Consider the following 22,645-nt stretch of genomic DNA (forward strand, 5'->3'; position numbering starts at 1 on the left):
TATTGTAACTCCCCTTGTAACGAAATACCTTTTCGCGCCTCTCTTCCGCCGATACATCGAAAACCACTTTGCGCGGTACGACCACATCTCCAATATAATCCTGATGGCGCTTGTTCTCTGCGCATTTATATCGATAGCGGCATACACAGGAACATCCATCCTCTTTGGCGCGTTTCTAGCAGGCACTTTCCTCACGTATATCCCTTCTAAGAATCCCGAGGGTCCATTTGTGGTCATGACCAGGGAGGAAGGAGAGAGGGAGGAAGACAAGAGTCCAACATTTGTGCATACCTTTGAGCGGTATCTGATGGATGTGCAAAAGTACTTGATGGAGCCGTTGTTCTTTGCCAGTATAGGCTTCGCAATCCCGTTTGTACAGCTTTGGACAGGAAAAAGGATATGGAGAGGGATTGTATTTACACTACTTATGGTGTTCGCCAAGGTGGGCAGACAGCTGTGCTCTTAATACGTCATTTTGTGATACTGACCGCCGCAGTTCATCGTTGGTGTCTGGGTACCCCTCTGGCAAGCCCTAACTCGATCCAAACATGGGAAACCTCGCCGACCACCTAATCCTCCAAATCAAAGCGGAAGACAAAGAGACGAAGAAGCAGAGATGGAACCGGAAGATGGAACGAATGAAAAACCCGCAAGAGAAGGTACCAAGGTAATCTGGCTGTCAGGTCTCCTCCTCGGCTCAGCCATGGTTGCCCGCGGCGAAATTGGGCTCTTAAAGGAGATCGGGTATAATGAAACCTCATACGTCAGTGAAGACGGCTTCATTACCGGTGTTTGGGCTATCCTGCTCAACACTATTATTGGCCCGGTCGCTGTAGGTGTTCTTGTCAAGTTATATGGAAAGCGTATTGGAGAGGGAGCGTGGGGAGTACAGGAAACTCCGCAACTTGGGAGAGCTGCTGGGTGATTTACAATACAATTACTATTTTTGAAAATTAGGAAATGGTAATATATAGATTTTATTTTACCTAGCTATGTATAACTACGACGACTTGAGTTTCGTAGTGGTGATAGTCACAAAGGCTCAAAAATTGTCGCATATTCAAAAATGAGCAATTAGGCTTTGACCGGAGAGAGTTTTCCGCCCCAGCTCGCTATTAATATATACAATGCACAACGGACCCTATCCTATACAGGGCAGTATGCGGATGTGGACTGTCCTTGTACTTGGGGATTCGTTGGATCACAGCGGATATGCGGCTCATGCCTCAGCCAGAAAAGATAGTCGCAGGCTGCAATAATATTCAGCCTCATTGGTAGTTTGCCAATTACACGAGTTTGTAATGCTAACGCGGGGCTGGAACTGCCAACTGTCAAGCACGCAAAGCCCGGGCGGGACGGAAAGTTAGCCCCCAAATGGCCAATGGGCTAATTCAGCTGCATTTCCGTGTAAGAAACACTGGAATTTGGGGGCCGAAGCGTCTGTTGGTACGCGGTAGCGACAGGCTCAAAGGGCTGTCAAATTGGAGCCCCTAACGCTCGCCATACCTGCTCTATATCTGCATAAACTACGGAGGGCTGAAGGTCAATATCTGCCTCCAAGGCTCAGATCTTTGTCCTTTTTGGGCTCCAGATCGACCAAAAATAGCCAGAGAAAGCCAGACTCGTATTTATTTTTCTTTGAGATTGCAGTGCAGCGCCGCTCGGTTTCCTGTCTGGTGCCTCTCGTATTTTGAATTACAGAGGACGACTAGGCTGACACTGCCACTTCCTGACGTGATAAATCTGCTCCATCCTTACTTATCTGGCTGTCCCCTGCATCTCAGGTACCAACATGTCCGTTGCAATGCATCGACCCAGCGTATCTACTCCTTGCTCTACCGAAAAACATGATCAAGCCGGAACCAACGAGGACGAAAAACCAGGCTCCACGGTTCTACCGGCAATATATTGATGAGAACGACTCACTCAGTGCGGCACCCAGTCCGGTATCTAGCTTGCTTCCACCCCACCTTAGAACGCCGTCCTTACCATCCAGTCGCAATGAGGCAAAGGATGCCACTGGTCGAGCTCAACCGCGACGTTCCTTGGATATAGCCTCCAAAGCACTGGGCATCAAGAGTTTGACCCTCAACAGCACAGATGCTGTGACCCAGACCACGGCGCCGCTTTTAGATGCGCGCCCAACCCTCACCCTCCATCTTCCCAACGGACGCGTACTTCCTCCACTCTCTCCAACAGCATCAAACTTCAGTCCCCGCGTTCGATCGTCTAGCTTAGGCCAAACTGGCAGTCAACATGTCGGTCAAGCTTCAGGTACCGGTCACTACCGTAGTGCCAGTCACACGTTTTCCTCACCTACCACACCAATAGCGATACTTCACCCGCCGCGGCCCCCATACTGCAATGCGAGCAGTGGCCCTCTCCTCTTTAGAAACCCTGTCCCAAGCCCCGTGATAACAATTCGAGAGCCTTCACCCCCGCCATCGGAGTCGCGATCTGCAGTCCAGACCCAAACACAAAGTCGAAAGAACAGCACTGATCTTGGTGAAACGGCGACGGCCCGACTCGAACAGGTACCAGGAGGCGCAGCGGCGTTCAGTGGACGCGTGGAGAAGAGTGTTTCTGCGCCTGACGCTTTAGCCAGCGGAGATCCCTTGCTACGACAGTCAGGCTCGCGGCCTTCTTTGGAGGATAATACCTACAGTCACGATCATACTCCTGACATCGCAGGACGGCGCGAGGTTCGGCAAAGAGAGACAAACGCACCGAACCCATGCCAGGAGACAGAAGAACCCATGCTAGACAATATTAGCGATAAGGCTCCTTTGTCTCCACCAGCACATCGGTCTTCTTTTGATAGCAGTAACAATCAACGCTCTCGCGGCCGTAGTATGGAGCTCACGAGAACAAAGCATGTCCGACGTCCCCGCCACCGGGCATCAACACAACCCCTGCAGATGGCAGACCCGATGTTCATCTCCATATCAGGCAAAGAGTTCTCGTCACAGGGTAACGGCGGGAGCTCACGTTCGTCGCTTGAAACTTCTAGTCGCGATCGCAGCCTTACCCTCCCGGGAAGCCTGCCGCAGCAACCGAACGACAATACATCGACCAATTCTCTTCAAACGACAGTGAGAGGGTCAGTTCCAGACACGAGATCGGTAGCAGTCACCAGGCTCACCTCTCTTAACTCGCACCCACCATCGTCGGTGATAGAGCGGGAGCATACTCGAAGCCAGAGTTTGGATGTGAACCACCATTCGGGTCCTCCGGCTGTTCCTCGGCACATATATGCGTCTCTCCCCTTACCTAGGATCAGATTACCCTCTATACATTCTAAGGCAGATGCGTCCTCTGCACAGGCCACGGACTCGGAGGCAACAATCTCCCACTCTGCAGGTCCAGCTTCATCCCTTCCAACTGGGCCGCGAACTCCAACGCATGCTGTATTTCCTCATCCGCAACCACAGCCACAACCTCAATCTGAAGCCATGTTTACCTCCCGGGCGTCGTCACTGCCCGTTACAACACCACCTGCATTCTCTTCGCCAGCACCCAATTCACACTCCGCTCTCCAGTCACTATCACCGCACCTAGAAGCTCACCAGCCCACAACCCGTCTATCTTTGAGCAAGTTCACCACCCAAAGTCTCACCACGCTACGGGCAGTTGCATCTGCATCCAAGATCCACTCATCATCAACTTCATTGTCGACCCCGAGGTCCAAGTCTAACTCCAGCTCCAGCTCAAATTCGACGGCCTCAGCGTCAACAACTTCAGTCCTAACTCCCCAGTCACCGCCGTTTCGACCCCCCTCGCCAACAGACACTTCCAATCTACCCCTAGCCACCCTAACGCAGCACATGAAGACTCAATTAGGTCAAGCGAGACACCTTCTCGCCACTCTATCCCACCATCTCCCTCCAGCAGAAAACATCTGGATCCACGATACAGTATCTGATGCAGAGGGTACAGTCCGCGAGATCCTGATGCTGACCGAGCCATTGCGGGTAGACCGAGAAGTCAACAATGGCAAACTAGGTCTCAAGACGCAACTCAAATGGGCGGTTCGGGGCTCATGGAAGGCCAAAGACATGAGGGCGAGACTGAATCTTTGCTATTCAAGTCTGGTGGCAATTTTGATGAGATTACAGGATTATGAGGCGGAGTACGCTGAGTCTGTCGCTGAGCATGCTGCCGCGAAAACCGAGACGATGACGTCAGATGATAGGAACCCAATGACAAGCACTAATGTGCATGTTGAGGGACCTACCACGAGCGAGTTAGAGAGTCTGCACAAATATTCAGCAATGCAGATGGAGGGTCTATCGTTGGAGTCAGTCGTCGACGAGCATACGGGGATAGAGACACGTTCAGCAGGCCCGCAGAGCCCGATCTCTACAATATCAAGAGAAGAGAGCATAGAGCCCGCTCCAGAGAAACTGGACAATGAATTGGTGGACATGCTATCCTGGCGATGGTCGCAGGGGCGGGAAAAAACAACGCAGTGATCATAGGACTTTTGATACTTTGAAGTCATTGTCATGAATAAACCGTAATATAGTGAACCCTAATGATTGATGCTTCACTGCTACCTACAGTATCAGATTCGTAGACCTGGACCTTCCCAGAGTCTAGGACCCTCTCCCCTGCACCAAGACTGCAGCCTTGAATAACCTGACCCCCTTTCGTCACATTAGTAAATCTCCGGTGTGATGTCAAACGGATTATTGGAACAATCACAGAAGAACTCAAAAGCACCAAGCTGCTCGAAAGCCAGACTCAAAAGATCACATGTTGATTTTGCATAATCGGGAATATGCACCATTCGTCTACGGCGGAAGGAGTACGCGAAGAGAACGGTGAGGGAGGCAATGCTGAGGGTATATCGACGATCCCGCAGGTCAGAGCGCTTTTGCTAATGCCGTTGCTATTGCCTTAAAATAAAGTGGTGCTTGATGTGCTGGCTGCTGCGAGCGACTCGGATCTAAATTTGTTTTTATCATTGTTCCTTTTCCAGTTTTGCACCTGACATCGCCGAGCTTGACTCAACCTGTAGAGGTCACCGTCTCTGTGCCGTTCATTGACGTGCCTGATTCCAGCTTGTGCTTAATTGTACTCGCAGCCTCAATCGTGATCAAGACTGTATATAGATCCTTTATCGTCCTCTCTGAGAGCGTTCGTCGTCGCTGGTGTAGTGCTGGAATTAGGCCCGAAATCGTCTCGGCATGCGCATTTGTGCGTGTAATATCTATCAAAGTGATGATGCCTGTCAATGAGCAACTGGCACGATCGACTGAACCTATGTAGCGTGATGCAGTGTTAGTCTATGCCAGCATCGAGGGACTGTGGATACTGGAGGAGGCTGTTCGCGAAAACGTCCGAGATTGGCGTTGCGTGACTGGGTGAGAGCTAGAGAATCAGGAAAGTGACTCTAACAAAGAGGCAAGGCAAGGGAACAACAGCCCACATAGCTGCATCATACTGAAAAATACTAGAGTGTGGAGTGCGTCGGCTCTGGAGTAGGCAAGGCTCGTTCTGGAGATGACCTTCGCATCTTATTATAAATAGGTAGACCCTGCTGCAGGGCCCAGACATCATTTGCCGAATCCTAAAAGCCAACATGACCGTCCACATTGGGTTCATTCGATGGGTCTAGGTGTAAAAATAAAGCATCCGGGCTTGGACCGCACGGACAGGGCTAACCTATCACGGATGCCAAATTTCTGCCCCTGTCTTGTTCATTGTGGCGCAGGCACTTGTCCTCCATACGGAGCAAAGTCGAAACAGTCTGTCGCCCTCTCTCCTGCGTCATCATAAGCCTCGCGCCATTCGCAGTTTTCTGCGACAAAAGCGCAGAACGTCCAGCTTCCATCACCAGGAGGCCCTGTATAGCAAATGTATTCGCAAGTTTTCCAACTGAGAATGGGCCCGGGAATGAATAACTCCTGGGAAGCTCACATCGTCATGTTTTAGGGCACCACGATACAAATTACTCTAATGTATGGCAACCGGCACCACATCCGGACCAGGGCAGGAACGGGTTACAGCACGTCTGCAGCTTGTGCATAACGAACGACGACATGGAAGAGAAACTAAAAAAACCGCCGATGACTCCAAATGAGCCCTCAGCACTGGTGTGCTGTCTCTACCGTTAGAGATGTTGTTGCTGGTGCGCTTAATTAAGCGCATCAGATGGCCGCTGCGCGGACTGGGATGGAGGACCCGGCTCAACATGGGAGCTCCCGCAGAACAGCAACAATCCTGGACTCCTGTCATCACCAGGACTCCCAGGACACTCCGTTACACTCATCTTGTAGAAGTAAACAAATTCTGATCCTAGCTCCAGTTGAGCTTGGACGACAAGGGAAGATCGATTCAAGACTGTTTACAATGTAGGTCTGCAAAGCGGGTAGTATGCACAGATAAGCTGTGCCTAGTAAAGAGTCAGGGTCTTCAGATCTGACCGACACATGTGGGGTTTCAAGCCCCTTACCTCTTACGCTGACCGGTTCACTCATAGTACAATTTCGGCCCCAGAGCCTCGGGGAGTCACTTGTCGGGGGTGAAAGCTGGAATTGACCAATGGGTGCGTCTGCCTTGTCTGCTGCGGCGAGCGCTAAGAGGTACATATCAAGTGGTAGATCGTAGTAAAGATTCAAGGATTGTGATAGGCTCTGTTTAATCCTAAGTAAAATATGTGGCGCACCTTCGGCGGGATTTTGCGTGACATCAGTCTCCTAGAACTCAGGGACACTCGCACGGCAACATGTCCTTTCAGAGACGCTGCAGCAGGATTGGCAAGATCACGGTCTATCTTCTTCTAATCTAAACGACTAATCCCATAATTTTCTGCTAGGCGTGGGGAGTGCGGAAGTCTTCATTAAGGACATGGGACAACCGGTCACTCAATATCCGTTCTGAGGAGGCCTACCTCGTTTTTGGGCCGAATCGCAAGAAACTGTATGCCCATCAAGGAACCCCGCTTCCCCTGCTCCAAACGCTGCTATCTTTTCAGTTGTGATATTGATCTCCGCAAAAGCCACCAGCAGCATCCTAGCCCGTTAGCGTCCATTCAGTGGAGAGCCCTAGACATGGACTGAAATGTTATACAATGTAACGGTGGGCTGGTGCTTGACCGTACCTCCCCTCTCCTTGACATCGCCGTCAGCATCAACGGCGCATGGCTGTTGTTCCAAGGTCAGTCCTAGATCAAGGGGATGACGTGCTGCGTGCGCGTTCTCTTCTATCATCCTACTCCGCAGGCTCTTCCTCTCTGGACCAGGGGTACGTAAAGGACTTAGGCCGGCCGTTCTCTGACTGTCACGTCAAACATGATCTCTTGTCCCCGTCTTTGTCCATCTCGTCCCCGTTTAACCCGTCTTTGTTTCAAGACCGCATACCTTTTGTCACACAATGGCTGCGACTGCCCAAAGCCAAAGCGAGGAAGTTGCCGTGGAGATAAAAGCAAACGCTACCGTTCATAATCGCGAGATAGGGACTGACGAAAGCGTCCTTTTTGAGGACACACGCACCCCACACGCACCCCAGGCGCCTTCGACAATGAACATTGCTATCCGTCCGAATGCGCCTCAAGACCTTCCAGTTCTGCTCAGTAGGGTGAGCAAGCTCGGTGCATCATACGCACAGAACGAGGACGAGGATATTCGAGCCGAATACCTGGATGCGGGCCCGCCGTCTCGTCTATTCTCTCGAGACTCCTCGTGAAGCTATGAACAGATACTGCTGGTCTCAGGTTCGCTCCCCGCAACAGCGGAGAATGCATTTAATGTACGCAGAGCACACTACGCTGCGATTGAGACCTGTGTCGACCTCGGCGTCTTCGTTTCGTTGTCGAAAGATGATACTCCCAAAACAGTGGCTGAGCTCGCCAAAGCTACCCATGCTGATCCTTTGCTTCTCTGTATGCTGCTCCCCCAAAGGGTTCTACTCTTCTCTCCCATCTGGCATGCTGACAAGCCAGCCCGCCTCCTCAAGCATTTATCCACCATGGGTGTCATCATCGAAACAAGCGAAGACACCTATCTTTGCAACGGCTTTTCCACGTCTTTGAGCAATAAGCGCTACAGCGACGCCTACCCATGCATGTTCGCTCGTTATCTTCCCCTATATTCCTCTTTTCAGCAAAGTCCGCTGATACCGTCGTTAGGACCAACTGCATCACATACGGCATCACCAGCCTGCCCTCGTTTCTCAAGAGAACCAACTACACCAACCCAAGCAATGGTTGCCATACCGCGTTCCAAGACGGATAACGCATCAGCAAGCACTTCTTCGAATTCCCCAAGAAACACCTCACCTACGGCGCAGAGTTCAATAACCACAGGACAGCCTACCGTCAGGCCGACCTAGCTGGATGGACGACGGATTCTACCCGGTCACTTCTCTCACGGAAGGGTTGAACATCGGTGCTGACGGCGTGCTCCTCGTTGATGTTGGCGGCAACGTAGGCCAAAATCTGCTCGAGTTTCGCCGCAAGTGGCCCAGCATTCCTGGCCGACTCGTTCTCCAAGATCTGCCGGAGGTCACTGAACAGGCGAAATGGCGGAACCAAGATATACAAGAGGACATTGAGCTAATGAATCACGATTTCTTCACCGAGCAGCCTGTCAAAGTTTACTCCTCTCCCTCTTTTCTCTCTCTTCTCCTCCTTTCCTCCCATACTACTATCACACATCATTTACAAAATAGGTGCCAGATCCTACTACATGCACTCCGTCCTCCACGATTGGGCGGATGCGGACTGCCGCCGCATCCTCTCCAACCTCGTGTCTGCCATGATGCGTGGCTACAGCAATATCTTGATCAATGAGAACGTGATCCCGTCCACCAACGCGAAGAGTTTGGTATCATCATCATGGCAGACTTCGCGTCCCAGGAGCGGACGGAAAAGCAGTGACATGCGCTTGTCGAGTCGGTTAGGCTGAAGATTGTGAAGATTTGGACGAGGAGAAGGGGAGTAGAGAGTTTGATCGAGTGTGAGCTTGCTTAGGTAGGGCACTTGACTATAATTTGAGGTTGGAGGTATTTCAAACGCATTGATTCCACAAGGTAATAAGATTGATTTCGACTCCTGAGGCAAGGTGTTGTATCTTAGCACTAATAGCCCGGAGGTACTAATCGACAATCTTCAAATGTAACCCTGTATGAGAGATATGTTGCCATTTGAGTCAGCGTGCTGATAGGCATAGCTTCAGGTTTATTTCGGATTACCATGATAAGTGGATCGAGACGTGTAAACCTCAGTACAGTTATAGTATAGTCATAAAAACTTCGTTTCATCTCAATCGTCAGATAGTGGAAACAGTGGACTTCTCAACCAGGATATAGTTGCCTCGTCCACCACTTTGGCGTCTGGATCTGGACCAAAAAATGGCTCAAAAAACTAATTATTCATTTCTCCTCTTCCTCTCCTCTGGGACATCAGGAATCCTCCAATTATTCAAAATCCCCGTTCCAAAATTCAGGTACGTCGCATATCCCAGCCAAGCCGCATACGGTGCAAAGAGCCAAAAGCTCACTCTGTCGGACCCCCACAACTCCCTCATGAGCGTAGCCACTGTCCCACCAAGAAGAACAATATCCCCTGCGGCCAGGATTGGCTTCCTCGCTGCAAAGAAGAGCGGCATCCAGAGGTGGTTGAGGAATAACTGAGCGGTGTACAGCGTCTGCGTGATGGTGGTGTCTGGTTCCAGAGTGTTCACCGTGAAGTGGTAGGAGGCGTAACCAGTTAGCCCGTAGAGGAGAGTCCAGACTGGCGGAAAGAGCCATGAGGGTGGTGAGGCTGGCGGTTGCTTGAGGGCATGGTACTTGGGTTTTGTGCCGTAGCCTGTAGTTCGGCATTGGATATCAGTTAGCTAATATTCTATCTATTCTTCTTCATTTTGAGCACTTGAGATCGATGTAAGGGTTCAATTGACGTACGGTTTACGAGGTAGCCTATTGTTGAGCCCGTCGCGACGGGCGTTAAAGTTGCAAGTAGTGGCGAGGCGAAGATCGCCTGCGGGAGGACGAAGGACCACGGCATTTCGGTGATCGGTTGATACGAGACCAGAGAATAAAGTTCAGTCTGGAGATGATGCAGGCTGGTTATATTTACGAAGAAGCTGTGACGTCACCATCGCGACCAAGCAAGGCAATGTATCAGCCCCAAAGGTCTAGACTTAAGAGGCCGGAAGTAGCCTTAATCAGTAAACTTGGAGACGCCTCTGCTTGATGCTCTTTGTAATACATGGTAGAAAGCGCAATATTGGACTCTAAAGTATATAACCTCCATTGTTGACTCATTATATGTAATTTGTTGCCACTTTCCCCGAAATCATGCTAGGCCACTAATATCTGGCCGAAGTTGTTCTATATGGTGATTTCATTTACAAGGTGAGAGTGGCAGACCACATATATCCATCTACCAAGTTCGTCCGACTTGCTTCATCGCCTTCCACAGCAAGATCTTTGCATAAACCACATGCAATTTATACAACCACCACGGCACCTTTTGAAGTCCTTTCCCTTTGTCCGCCGGGATACATATTTCCGCACCCAACGGTCACATATGTAACTTTCGTTGTCTCACTTGTGATCTTCTCCACAATGAACTCCTGGAATGCGCCTTCCATCAATCGCCAGGGGATTCCATAAGAGGCCGCTTTGTCGACTTGATCGACTGAGCGGCGTGGAAACTTCCAGTAGAGGACGGTTCCTGCTGCGTCTGTTTCTGCATTTATGTTGCTGGCCGTGATCATCGCCTTGCTCGGCCGGAATTCGCAGATAGGGTTAGCCGTTTCAGAGTGTAGAATAGGTTGGTCCAGCTGTATCCTTCGTGCAGAGCTCCAGTGACCTAGCATAAACGCCCCCGCACTATGTGACCTCCCAAACAACAAGCTCCACGGAGTGAAGGATAGTTGCGGAACATCTTTATCCAGGAACCACGCTTCCAGCCCTCTTGCTCGAGCGTCAAGGAACGCAGAGAACAGATTCCTTGCAAGATCATATGCGTCTCCGACTTCGCTTATTCCACACCTCACCAGCTGTGCAACGGGAACATCAACCTGCAGCGCCACAAGCGAAGTCACCCAGTGCGTTTTCTGCGTTTCGCGCTTGATCCCATTTGAACCCGGCCACTCTGAAAGCAAGGCTGACTTATCTGTTCTCTGTGGAGGTCCTGGTGCTCCTTCGGACGACTCGATGATATTACGACAAGCACTGGCTTTGGAAAGTTAAGTTATCAGAACGCGAGGTATGGATTTCCGAGATATCGTTTGCTGAGGCGAATTGCCATGGTACCACCGAATGCGAGGAAAGAGAGGGCTGCTGTGAGGTGGGGCTTGGCTTGGAGGAGACTGCTCATGATAGCTGATATCGCAAGAATTTGTTGGAGCCTTAAAGTTGCATGTTTTTATTACTGGTTATTATTGCTGGATGATGGCTCATGATGGCTTGTTATACTTAGGACCCGGGTGTCGATATCACGCCGGTTTGCCCCGAACTTGAGGATGGATCACGCGGCCTCTGCCACTGCTCAGTCACGTTTTCTTTATTCTTCAGAGAGAATTAAAAGGAAATAAGAACAATTCACGATTGAGAGCAATTCCATCAGGGCCTCAAGTAGTTAGATCTGCCGCCAGACCCGAACTCGCACGTTTAGCAGCCGGAACAACGGATTAGCCACAGAGCTCGACCGATATCCATGGATTCGGATACTGACCCTCATTTCATGCAATTCTGGGACAGAGAAGCTAGACCACAAACAAAGTGACTGTTAGCAGAGGGTTTTATCATCATTAAGTGCAGTCAGGCCAAAGGCGTCGAAGTTTTTGCTCTGTAAAATGCATTGTTCAAGCCCTTGAGTAGGGCAAGTTGTCTCAATTTGTAGCAAATATAATACACGATACCACCCAGAATAGATCATCAAGAACTCCCGCTAAGCCCCAGACAACCATCAATTTTCAACTCTAAAGATCATTCTTCTCTGGACGTACCCAGAATAATCTTCTCAACAACTTCTCTCTCCCCACTTCTTTCAACCAGGGCCCTAAACATACCACCTTCAGTCTTTAGAAGCTCTCTCGGAGCCCCCGACTCAACAACCCTTCCGGCATCCAGGACCAGGATCTTGTCAAAGTCCGCAATCGTGCTCAGTCTATGTGCAATAACCAGTAAACTCGAGTCGGACCTTCCAAATTCGGTGCGGATGGATTGCTGAATCAATGCGTCTGTCTCCATGTCCACCGCGGAAGTCGCTTCATCCAGAACCATGATCTTGGGACGGGTTAGAATGGCGCGGGCTAAACACAGGAGCTGCCGCTGACCGTGAGATAGATTGCCGCCATTCGTGGTTACTGGAGAGGAGAGGGATGCGAAAAAGCCGGTTTCTTTGGCTTTTGAAGTAGAGGTTGAGGAAGCAGTGAGAGTTATGCTCGCGCTCATGGGGTCAGTTGGGCTTGTACCAGCTGTCGTAGTTGGACTCCGACTACCATCTGACGGAGGATAGGCCTCTGATCCCGAACAAGACGCCGAAGCAGAGCTGGAGGCAAGCGTCGACGTATCCTCAAACCGCAGCAGATGTACCCGTTCCAGCGCATTGAATAGTTCCAAGTCACTATGTTCCCCGAACGGATCAAGATTCGACCTTATAGTCCCCGAGAAGAGGACAGGATCCTGTGGAATGATTGCCAGCCGACTTCTCAGCTCGGACAGCTTGACATGTCCGATATCCAGGCCGTCCATCATAATCCGGCCGCGTCGGGCTTCGAGGAAGCGGAACAGTGCGAGTGTTAGGGAGGACTTTCCCGCGCCTGTGCGTCCCACGACCCCGATGCGCTGGTTATTATCTACTACAAACGACACCCCATTCAGGACAGGCGGCAGGTCAGGCGCGTAGCTGACTTCCAAGTCTTCGACCTCGATCCGACCCTTTGTCGGCCATGATGCAGGGGGCGTGTACCCGGATTGACTCTCCGTCTCGATATTAGCGTACTCCAGCACACGCTCGGTAGCATTCATATCAATCTCCACATTGGCATAGAACCGCAGTCCCATTGCCACGGCGTAGTTGTACTGCAGCGCAAAGCTCATCGCAAAGCCTGCCAGTGCGGCCGAGACACCGGGCATATAAACCAACAGTGAAGCAGTGAGTGTCGAGAAGAGCGCACCAACAAGCGCCATCCAGAACCCCAACCACCGATTGAAGAGCCAGAGGTACCAGGATGCTTGTGCGTGGCGAGTAATGAGGGTATGCATGTCGGCAATATACGTCTCTGCTTTATTGAAGGCGCGGATTGTAGAGAGGCCAGAGAGGCTGGAGCCGAATTTTTCCATCACGGGAGACTTGGCTGTACTTTCGAGGCGTTTTATTTCACGCACGCCAGCAAGGTACACGCTACAGAGGCGCATGCAGAGGGCCAGCAAGACGCAAGCAAGGAACAGAAGAAGAGGGGAGACGGCTACTCCTGCAACCAATATACCCACTAACTCGAGCAGTTTGTACAAAACATGTCCGATATCGTAGCCGAGTCGCCAGTCGAGCAAGTAGATGTCAGATGTGAAGCGGTTGAGAATGCGGCCGAGGGGGACGGTGTCGAGCCAGCGTAGGGGCGCGCGGAGGATTGTTCCCAGCAGATCATTGAAAAGAGCGCGGGAGGAGGAGATAAAGGCCAGGGCCAGGGCAAGACACCTCAGAGTTCCAATTAGACAGGCAGCCATGGAAATGGCGATGTAGATGGTTAGGTAGAACATCAGATCGTGCCCGCTGGCTCTAGGCTCGCCTTTTCTGGTAGAGTCGCCGGTCCAGATGCTTACCCACCATGACTGCAATGGTATATCAGCACAATGTGCCTAAGAAAAGAAGAACAAGAAACTTACCCTGCCCACAAGCAGCGCCATAAAAGCTGCATACGCCAGAAACGCCAATATCCACCACCAAACCTTGCCTCCCCTATTCAGATACGAAATATACACCTTCATTGATATCGCACCAGTCTCGCGCTTCTCCTCCTGGTTAAACTTCGGTATCGTCCGCGCACTGAATGCTGACGAACGCCGTCCAGTACTAGCAGCAGACGAGCGTTTCGGTTTCGGCAACTCTCGAAGAGGTGGCTCGGCTCTTTCTCTGCTGATTTCGGCTTTACCCATGAGGTTCGTTAACTCTCCGGTAGCATTCAGTTCAGCAACTGTCCCTGCGTGTGTGACGAAGCCGTTTTCCAAGAGGACACAGTAGTCTGTGCGCGGGAGACAGAGGCCAACATGGTGCGTCGCCAGGATTCTTGTTCTGTTATGGCCTAGTTCTCCAGTTAAGGCGTGTTCATAGACATGCCGGCCTGTTTCTGCGTCAAGCGCGCTGAAAATGTCATCCATGATTAGGATTCCGGCGCGAGAGTATAGAGCTCGAGCAAATGAAACCCGCCATCTCTGGCCGCCACTCAGATTTATCCCATTTGCACCTATATCAGTTAGATCTCCGTCCGGGAGCATCGTCATATCTTTCTCCAGCCCAGATGCGAAGATGGTCTGGCGGTATCGCTGCCGATCATACGGCAGTCCGAACAAGATATTCTCCTTGATTGACGCATTTTCCATCCATGGGCTCTGAGCTACGTATGCGATAGCTGTGTCGATAATCCAGTTCTCACGCAGCGCGAGGTGGTCAAACCTTTGTGATGGAGGCGGCGCACGCGGAACCTTTACTGAGCCTGCAAGGATATCGCATTCGCCAAGTATCGAGGCGAGAAGAAGGCTCTTGCCAGAGCCAGACTTACCAACAATCATACTTAGACCCTTAACAGGGAACTCAAGGGTTAAATGGCGAAGGGCGAAACGGTCAGTGTCAGTCTCCCAGTCATTCTCATCCTCAGATGGCCATGCAACGGTTGCGTCTTTGAAGGTGATTCTCTCAACATCAGAAGTGTTCGACATCTTTTCTGCTGAGGACAGGTAGGTATCGATCCGATCCGCACTAATCTTTGCCTCCATCGCCTTGGAGAATAAATCAGGCAGACTGGCGAGAGACGACTCTAACGAGCTAAAGATGCTCAGGGCTGTAAAGGCAACTGACGGAGAAAGCTCCCCTCTCGTTAATGCATAAACTGTCAACGATATCGCAGAGAGTAACAGCGGTCCCATGATCCAAACAGACACCATTCCTGTTGTGTACACGGAGGTCTTCCAAAGCAGATCGAGCTCAGTTTCGCGCTTCTCCTTAATCCGGTCTTGCCATTGCTGCTCTAGCGCACCAAACTTGATTTGTCTTATTCCCTGAAGGACCTCTGTTACCGTGCTGGTCCGCTTGTCACTCGACTTCATGAACTCCTCTTGTGCCCGAGCGTATCGTTTTGTCAGCCATGAGTTCAATGGAGCCAGCAAGACTGCACCGCCGATTCCTGCCAGCAGACTCGGCCACCCGATGAGACGGACGAGAAAGCCGCCCGCAATCGCCAGTCTCAAAACGCAAGACGGGATGAGATAACTGAACGTGACGAAATCGGCGATGCGCTTTGCGTCAACAGCCGCAAGGTTGATAATGCTTTGGCAGTTTTGTTCCTGTTCTTCGCCTTCTCCGTCCTCCTCACCCTCGTCCTCCCAACCTCCATGTTCCTGGGCAGCTCTTGTCTTCGGGGAATTTACATTTTTGCACCGCATCGATTTTGCAAAGATTAACCCGGACAAACCTTCGTATATTGGTATCCACAGGTCCGAATAGATCAACCACCAAAGCCATGACTCTATGCTTGACGAGAGTGCCAAAAGTAAACCCAGTCCAGCAACCCACATCCAGACAACCGTCGAGTCAGTCTGCAAGACAGCGCGTTCCTCCAGACTCTTCAGAATCTCATACAGAGCCACTTGCGGGCCGAAACCTAGGACACACACCACAAGACTGAGAAAACCCTGTACGATGAGCGCTCGGACATGCCTTTTGATCAGCGCAACCCACAGTTTCCGTCCAGCTTGGAACTGCTGCAGCTTGAAATGAACTGTCTCTGCGCGGGCAGTAAACGGTAGTTTAGGGAGGTCGTCGATGTTCAAGCTCCTATTTTTTGACGCAAAGTTGAGCAAGTCCGTTGTCCAACCGTATGTGAAGCGGTTATACGCGCTCACGGTGAGCTCCTGGTCAACGACCTGGCCTTCGAAATAGACGTTTGGGCGACGAGGGATCAGAATTGATACTGTTGCGCGGAGGCTTGAAATTGCGATTTGGGTTGAGAGGAGGATTGTGGACGCCGAGTTTATGGTCACGGTATGCCCGTTGCCCCAGAGGATGATCGTCTGCGTTGCTATACCTAGGATACAAACTAGAGATGCCCAGAAAGAGGAGATACCGAGCCAGTATCTCTTGACACATGACCTTTCTGTTAGGAGGGAGACTGGTTGTATGCACATTGCCATCTATACCCAACTGTTAGACACGTTTTCTCTCCTCTGCACTCCAGCCCAGGTCAAGAAGAAAACTCACCCACCCAACCATACCGACCCACGAAATAGCCATAAAATGCCTTCCTCTAGCACCAGCACATGTGACAACAACTGCCTGCGCAAGCGAAACCGCGAACCCAAGGACAGAGAGCGTGGCGATGCTCCACGCCTGCCACTTTTCTGCTTTCTCGAACTCGAACACGGAGTGCTCTGTAGCTTCGCCATCTTCGTCAATGTATTCATGTCCTGCAGAGTCCAGCAACGCGTCGTATTCGTCCTCTAATGGCAACCGAATTGTCCCTCGTCTGCTCGCTGTATACCCTACAAGCCATCGAAGTGTAGATATTCGGACGCTGACAAGCAAAATCCCCACGAGGCCGAGCGCCCCGATCGCAATGGCCCAGCTTTCCGCCTTGGTGGATGGCATCCCTCATACCCACATCAATTGCTGACAACTGTGAATTTGACCCGTTCGATGATCCGCAATTGGCGTGGCGCGGAACGAGAGTCGGCAGATGGAGGGAAAGAAGCTTATTGCCATCAGGCGCGAGAGAAGCAAAGTTCCCTGAGATAAATTCAAGCCCTTTACCAGTAAACAAGGTCACGTCGTACATTCCAGTTCTGTGCCTGCATTCCTGACTTGAGTTCCGCCCTGGAAAAAGTCCCTGCTGAGCGGGCCACGCGGTGGACAGTGGATTATGTATTGTGTATTGCGTTACGATGTTTAGCAATTGGATTGGAGCTTGGCGCTCGGCGGGTAGCAGAATAGCGAATAGGAAGCGAAAAGCGCATCTGCCAAGACATAGTACTGTCATGTACTGTATCAGGACAGGGCAAGGGCGCGAAGGTACTGAAGGAAGGGTTATAGTAGTGAACACCTGCGAAGTTGCGGAAGGGTAGAGAAAAAGACTAGGGAAAGAAATAGAATCATGGTTTATGCAGGTCAGCAGGTACACTGGCCTCACTCTCGAAATTGTAACCGTTGAGTAACATGGTCCTACCATCAACCCGTTCTATCTTTGACGGCAGGGCACCTTCGAATGAGGATGATCGGGTCAAGAGATCAATCGATTGCATCTCGGTAAGTATTTGATACTAAATTATTCCTCCCACCAAGCAAAGGGTCTTGGAATTCTGAATATGTATATTACTGAGCTGTGTACGGTCGTACTACAGTGTTTGTGTCCTCGTGCGATTATATATTTTCTCGTCCGCGGGCGGGTGTAACCATACTATTCCTCACGAGAAGGTACGTATAAGATACCTTGCGCATGGTAACAGCATTATATATATAGGAGACTGAATACCTCAGTCTTAAGTAATGATTCAAAGACTGAGTCATTGCTTAGGTGAGCAGAAGAAGCAGGGTTCGAGCGACGCTCGCTGGATACCAAGGATAACAAGGTTAACAAACTCTCTACAGAACGAACTACCAGGAACAGAGTGCATTGAATGATGAGTATTCGCCTGTGTATCGATGTATGCCAGATATTTGGAACACGATCCTTAGATTAAAGGATGAGGAGGTCCGATGCTGCTTGTCAATCAACTGCCAGCTGTATCGAGCAGTCACGTCTACAAAGGATCAAACATGGTCGATGACAACACTAGTGCAGTGATAATTTCGCTCGCCTATCCGAAGGCGAGAGTACACGAGATCTATGCTCGCCAGTGTATGATGCTTAGCTGGTGTTTTCAAAGCTCGGTTCCCTTGTTTAGGTAACAAAGTAAACAAGGTATGGGATAGCATTAGAACATCTGCTGGAGTGACGACTGAACCAAGAAAAAGCATCGGGAGCCAAATCACTGAGAAGTGGGCTTGCTCAATGACGATCAAGGCTCCACAGACGATGAGCAACCCGATGTCTCTAACTTTATACCGTCGCCGGGCGTTATCGGACACGGAGAGTGTATCCTGAGGGGCCAGAGCAGGTACTGCCGCGTTTACCTCTGCCCATCTGCAAGTCTACAGTGAAGTAACCTAGTGAATGACCGGACAATCTGTGGGTATCTTGCATGCTGCTGAGGGGTGGGACTCAAATTTCAAAACACCAAGCCAGAAGTGTTTTCGTGCACGCGAACCCCCAAGACATACGGTGTGCTCGAGCACCGAAACTGCATGTACCACCTGGCTCCAGCAAATATCTGAGCGTCAGAGTGAGGAATACGAGCCCGGGCAACGAGGGGCATGGTCAAGACGAAGTGATAGACCTTTCCATCGATAATATGCAGTGCACGTGTCCGTCCCGCATACTCTCAACGATAGGACCCTGAAAAGTTTCAGGTCAAGGATATCAGGCAGCGGGTACTAGATTGTCGCGTGGGGAATCCATTGATAATAAGAAAGACTTTGCAGATACTGGATGAGAAGTCCGCTTTTTTGACGCCCAGAGAGTGGCCGCTTGTCCTATCCATGTTAGAAGGATGCCGGGCATTTGCTTTTTCTACTCATCAAGCTATCGATGAGGCAGAAGACCTCAAGGCTAGGTTGAATCCGACCTAGTCATTCTGGAAAAATCTCGGGCTTGCGTTCATCTCGTTGTCGGACACGCCGTAGCTGGTGTGCGTCTAACCGCCACTGCAGGGTCCAGCGAATGTCGCGCGTTCCGACGCGCACGACGAGTACAGGCCGGCCCCACTGAGAAGGCTGTGCAGGCTGTGCGAACGGGGTGGCTAACAGGGAAAAATCGCCGAATTAGGACTGTGGGAACGACAATCGCCAGAATCTGCAAGGACACCGCTTGAGGCACATACATCCAACGCGGATGCAGGGATGAGACATTGACAACCTGACAGGACACGCGACTGGGTAGAAGGTTTCCAGAACACAATTAAAGAGGTCCACGCGAGCTTGCATATCCTGATGAGCTTTCTGGCCCACGTGAAGCAGCTACGTGGAATTCTGCGAGCCTTGGATGAAAAACTCTGTCTCTCGGCAACAACAAGACCGAGCAAGTGAATAACCATGCGAGCAACTGCAAAGTACAGCGAGTTAATGACCCCCACGAGAGATTGCGTTGCAACACTTTCAACACGAGCCGCCACCTGATGCAAGAGTGAGGTGAAGGGCTAGAAGAAAGGAAAGAGATCGAGTGCCCAGCTGCCGAGACAGCTTTAGGGCTTGCCAAGAGCATTGGCAGTCTCAACCAAGGTTCGCAGCCAATGAAAGCCCCAATAAGCTCTGATCTGAGGATCAACGCTGGCCACAAGCTCCGAAACGTGCTCAGGTATTTCCTCTGATTGGCGGATGAGCGACGTTTACGCCAAGTCCGCTCCTCTGGTATGGCCTTGGCTCTGGAGCTGCCGTGCAGCCAATGTCTGTCTTCTCGAGCTTCACGTTCTGCAACTGCGAGATGAGTCCTACCGGGCGTCACTTGGCGGGCATTGCCTGAGTCTCTGCCTTCGGCAGCTGTCCTGGTCAATATTTAATGCACGCGCGTCCGGTAGGTCAGCTCTTTTTTCTTCACCACACCCGTCGGCTCAGGCTTCTGATCTATCTCGTCTTCCTGACATCAAGTCTTCTCACTTGCGGTCAAGATGCCTCATCCACTTACCGCCAAGTATGACTGGATCCTGGCCATCACATCGATGGCCTTTGTCTTCAGTGCGGCCAGTAACGGAGCCAACGATGTCGCAAACGCCTACGCCACCTCCGTCGCGGCCCGCACCCTGAAGATGTGGCACGTCGGTATCCTGGCCGCAATTACTGAGTTCGTCGGTGCGGTCGCGCTCGGAAACCGTGTGACCGACACCATCAAATCCGGCATCATCACCCCCGACCGCTTCATTGGTAACCCCGGTACCTACATGCTCGCCATGGGATGCGCTGAGGTCGGCTCCGCTGCCTGGCTCACCACCGCTACCTTCTTGGGCTGGCCCGTATCCACAACGCAGAGTATCATTGGTGCATTGGTCGGTGTCGGCTTTGCGACCCAGGCCGATATCACCTGGGAATGGACCAGCGGCAGTGTCTCGCAGACCGCCGCCTCATGGGGTGTTGCTCCCGGCATCGCCTGCGGTTTCTCGGCCATCATCTTCGGTACCCTCAAGTACGCCGTCCTCGAGCGTGAGGATCCTTTCAAGTGGGGTCTGCGTCTGATCCCCTGGTACATCGCCTTGACTGGTGGGATACTCGCCCTGTTTATCACGATCGAAGCGCCCACCGCCCCTTCTCTCGAGGAATTCGGCGCCGGAAAGGCTGTCGGTATCATCCTCGGCTGTTTCTTCGGTTGTCTTTTCGTCGGCTACGTCTTCTTCATGCCCTACTTCCACCGCCGCCTCGTCAGGCGTGACGCCCGCGTTCGCTTCTACCATATCCCACTTGGACCCCTCCTCTGGACTGAAAACCCGCCTCTCTATTTCCCTCGTGAGGGTGAATGGGCCATTACAAACCACTACGAGGATGCATACGGTGAGGTCCGCGCAGGCGGACAACAGACTATCACCGCCGCTGTGGCCGGCAGCGTCCTTCCTCCTGCGGACGGAAAAGAAGCCAGGGACACAGACATTGAGCGCCAGCCCGACTCGCTTGCTTCAAGTCCCGAAATCGCACCCAAAAAGCGTATCATTGAGCCTGAAGAACGCTTCCTCGACCCCGTCCGTGATCTCTCTTGGGGTAACCCCCGGAAGTGGCTTGGCTACATCAAATACGCCTTCCTGCAGGGTGTGACCCGCGACGTGATCACGCACGATTCCCAGCTCCTCCGCGACATTCATGCCCGTGCCCGTCGCTACGACGACCGCGTCGAACACATGTGGACATACTGCCAGGTTGTCTCCGCCATGATGATGTCCATCGCCCACGGATCGAACGATGTTGCCAACGCCGTGGGTCCATGGGCTGGAAGCTACCACACCTTCAACTCCGGCTCAGTGGAAACAGAAGCCAGCACACCAGTGTGGTTCCTCGTTATTGCTGGTTTGCTCCTTGGTGGCGGATTCTGGTTCTACGGGTACCATATCATGAGGGCGCTTGGCAACAAGATCACCCAGATGTCTCCAACGCGCGGGTTCGCGACGGAGCTGGGTGCGGCCACGACGGTATTGCTTGCGTCGCGTTTGGGATTGCCCGTCTCGACAACACAGTGCCTCACTGGCGCTGCGATCGGTGTTGCCCTAATGAACTATGACCTTGCGGCGGTCAATTGGCGTCAGATTGCATTTATCTTCTCGGGCTGGGTGCTTACCCTGCCTTGCGCCGGCCTTATTGCTGGTCTACTTTGTGTAATGGCGTTGAATGCGCCGCATTTCTAGTTTTGCGTTGCGGATTGTGCAACTGTCTCTTTTGTATGATTGGTAACTGGAGAGATTGTTTGGGGCCCGTTAGACTATACCCGTATAATGTTAACTACTCTTCTTGACACTTTGCCAGTGCTTTTCAGTAATAACTCGCCTACTTTTAACCCAGCGTAGATAGGTCTATGCCGGTATACCTTATCCCCAGGCCTGCCTTGGTCCCATTCGAGCTGGACATGCACTAGAGCCTAGACGTTGCAACGCTCCTACAAGCATTCATGGCTTTCCGTCTCACCCAAATCCTATACTGTACTCCTTCGCTTATATTTTCTTCCTGATATGGCAACCCAGATCTTCCAGTCCAAGATACTACGTCTCTTGCGCTTCGCTTCTGTCCTGTCTCCCAACATCCTTCAACCACGTTCGAAAGGGAGTAGCCTAATACTTTACATGCTCATCAATTCAGTTTGCTTTACGCTCTCTTCCAGAGTCCTGAAAAGCAATATCTTAGCAATTTCTTTGCGGAAGAGAGTTTCGTGATGCAAAACGACCTTATTAGCTCAATGCCAAGCCTTATAACGGTGCCTGGAAAGGTGAAGCTCTCGCTGCTCGGAACTTTGGATTAGTTCACCTTAGAAAGACCCTCTCGACAGCAGTTTTCAACAGTCATGAAGAATAAAGCATAGACATCGCAGGTCGCATGGCTCATCCCTATATTCTCAGAGCCGCCAAGACCGGGCATCCAAGTGCAAACTCGACAAATAATATCTGCAGTGCACTATCGCGGACGAGCTTTGGCTGAGCCTGTTAAGCCAGTTAGCCCGTCAGCCAGGCTCGAAGACTATCTGCTGCTGTGTTGCGTGGACTCAACCCTTGATCAAGGAATATCCCTCATACAAACAGGACTCTGTGAAGGACCTCGTTAGGAAAAATTGTCAATTGTTCTCACCAGTTGCTGATGGTTGAGATACCTCGGAGAAATGGCCTGGGTTTTGTTGTGCTTTGTAATCACCTTACTTAA

The 22,645-nt window shown here is 51.4% G+C and overlaps 7 protein-coding genes across 7 annotated transcripts, besides 3 other annotated features; 4 read left to right on the plus strand and 3 right to left on the minus strand.

The window, feature by feature from the left end:
• Nucleotides 1-174: part of a sequence feature (contig 1.167 728..41972(-1)) that runs on past the window's edge.
• Nucleotides 175-22,645: part of a sequence feature (contig 1.166 664..41526(-1)) that runs on past the window's edge.
• On the plus strand, nt 236-925 carry ANIA_08962 (uncharacterized protein; the record flags this gene model as incomplete). Its single annotated transcript, XM_677139.1, has 2 exons — nt 236-442; nt 497-925. 2 exons carry the CDS (start codon nt 236-238, stop codon nt 923-925), a joined length of 636 nt encoding a protein of 211 aa, XP_682231.1.
• On the plus strand, nt 1,848-4,472 carry ANIA_08961 (uncharacterized protein; the record flags this gene model as incomplete). Its single annotated transcript, XM_677138.1, has 1 exon — nt 1,848-4,472. The coding sequence occupies one exon, from the start codon at nt 1,848-1,850 to the stop codon at nt 4,470-4,472; it is 2,625 nt and encodes an 874-aa protein (XP_682230.1).
• Nucleotides 5,585-5,620: a sequence feature (Short protein (ANIA_11637, CBF84565.1) was converted to a misc_feature.).
• ANIA_08960 (uncharacterized protein) lies at nt 7,378-8,334 on the plus strand (the record flags this gene model as incomplete). Its single annotated transcript, XM_677137.1, has 2 exons — nt 7,378-7,663; nt 7,718-8,334. 2 exons carry the CDS (start codon nt 7,378-7,380, stop codon nt 8,332-8,334), a joined length of 903 nt encoding a protein of 300 aa, XP_682229.1.
• ANIA_08959 (TspO/MBR family protein) lies at nt 9,372-10,009 on the minus strand (the record flags this gene model as incomplete). The annotated part of the gene is made up of 2 exons (XM_677136.1): nt 9,372-9,811; nt 9,907-10,009. 2 exons carry the CDS (start codon nt 10,007-10,009, stop codon nt 9,372-9,374), a joined length of 543 nt encoding a protein of 180 aa, XP_682228.1.
• ANIA_08958 (uncharacterized protein) lies at nt 10,455-11,329 on the minus strand (the record flags this gene model as incomplete). Its single annotated transcript, XM_677135.1, has 2 exons — nt 10,455-11,188; nt 11,266-11,329. The coding sequence occupies 2 exons, from the start codon at nt 11,327-11,329 to the stop codon at nt 10,455-10,457; spliced, it is 798 nt and encodes a 265-aa protein (XP_682227.1).
• On the minus strand, nt 11,689-17,003 carry ANIA_08957 (putative ABC bile acid transporter; the record flags this gene model as incomplete). The annotated part of the gene is made up of 5 exons (XM_677134.1): nt 11,689-11,717; nt 11,961-13,788; nt 13,843-16,362; nt 16,430-16,710; nt 16,826-17,003. 5 exons carry the CDS (start codon nt 17,001-17,003, stop codon nt 11,689-11,691), a joined length of 4,836 nt encoding a protein of 1,611 aa, XP_682226.1.
• Nucleotides 19,876-21,747, plus strand: ANIA_08956 (uncharacterized protein). Its single transcript, XM_677133.2, has one exon. The coding sequence runs from the start codon at nt 19,927-19,929 to the stop codon at nt 21,640-21,642; it is 1,716 nt and encodes a 571-aa protein (XP_682225.1). The 5' UTR covers nt 19,876-19,926; the 3' UTR covers nt 21,643-21,747.

The sequence above is a fragment of the Aspergillus nidulans genome, chromosome VII (genome assembly GCF_000011425.1).
Source record: "Aspergillus nidulans FGSC A4 chromosome VII".
Taxonomy (NCBI): Eukaryota; Fungi; Ascomycota; class Eurotiomycetes; order Eurotiales; family Aspergillaceae; genus Aspergillus; species Aspergillus nidulans.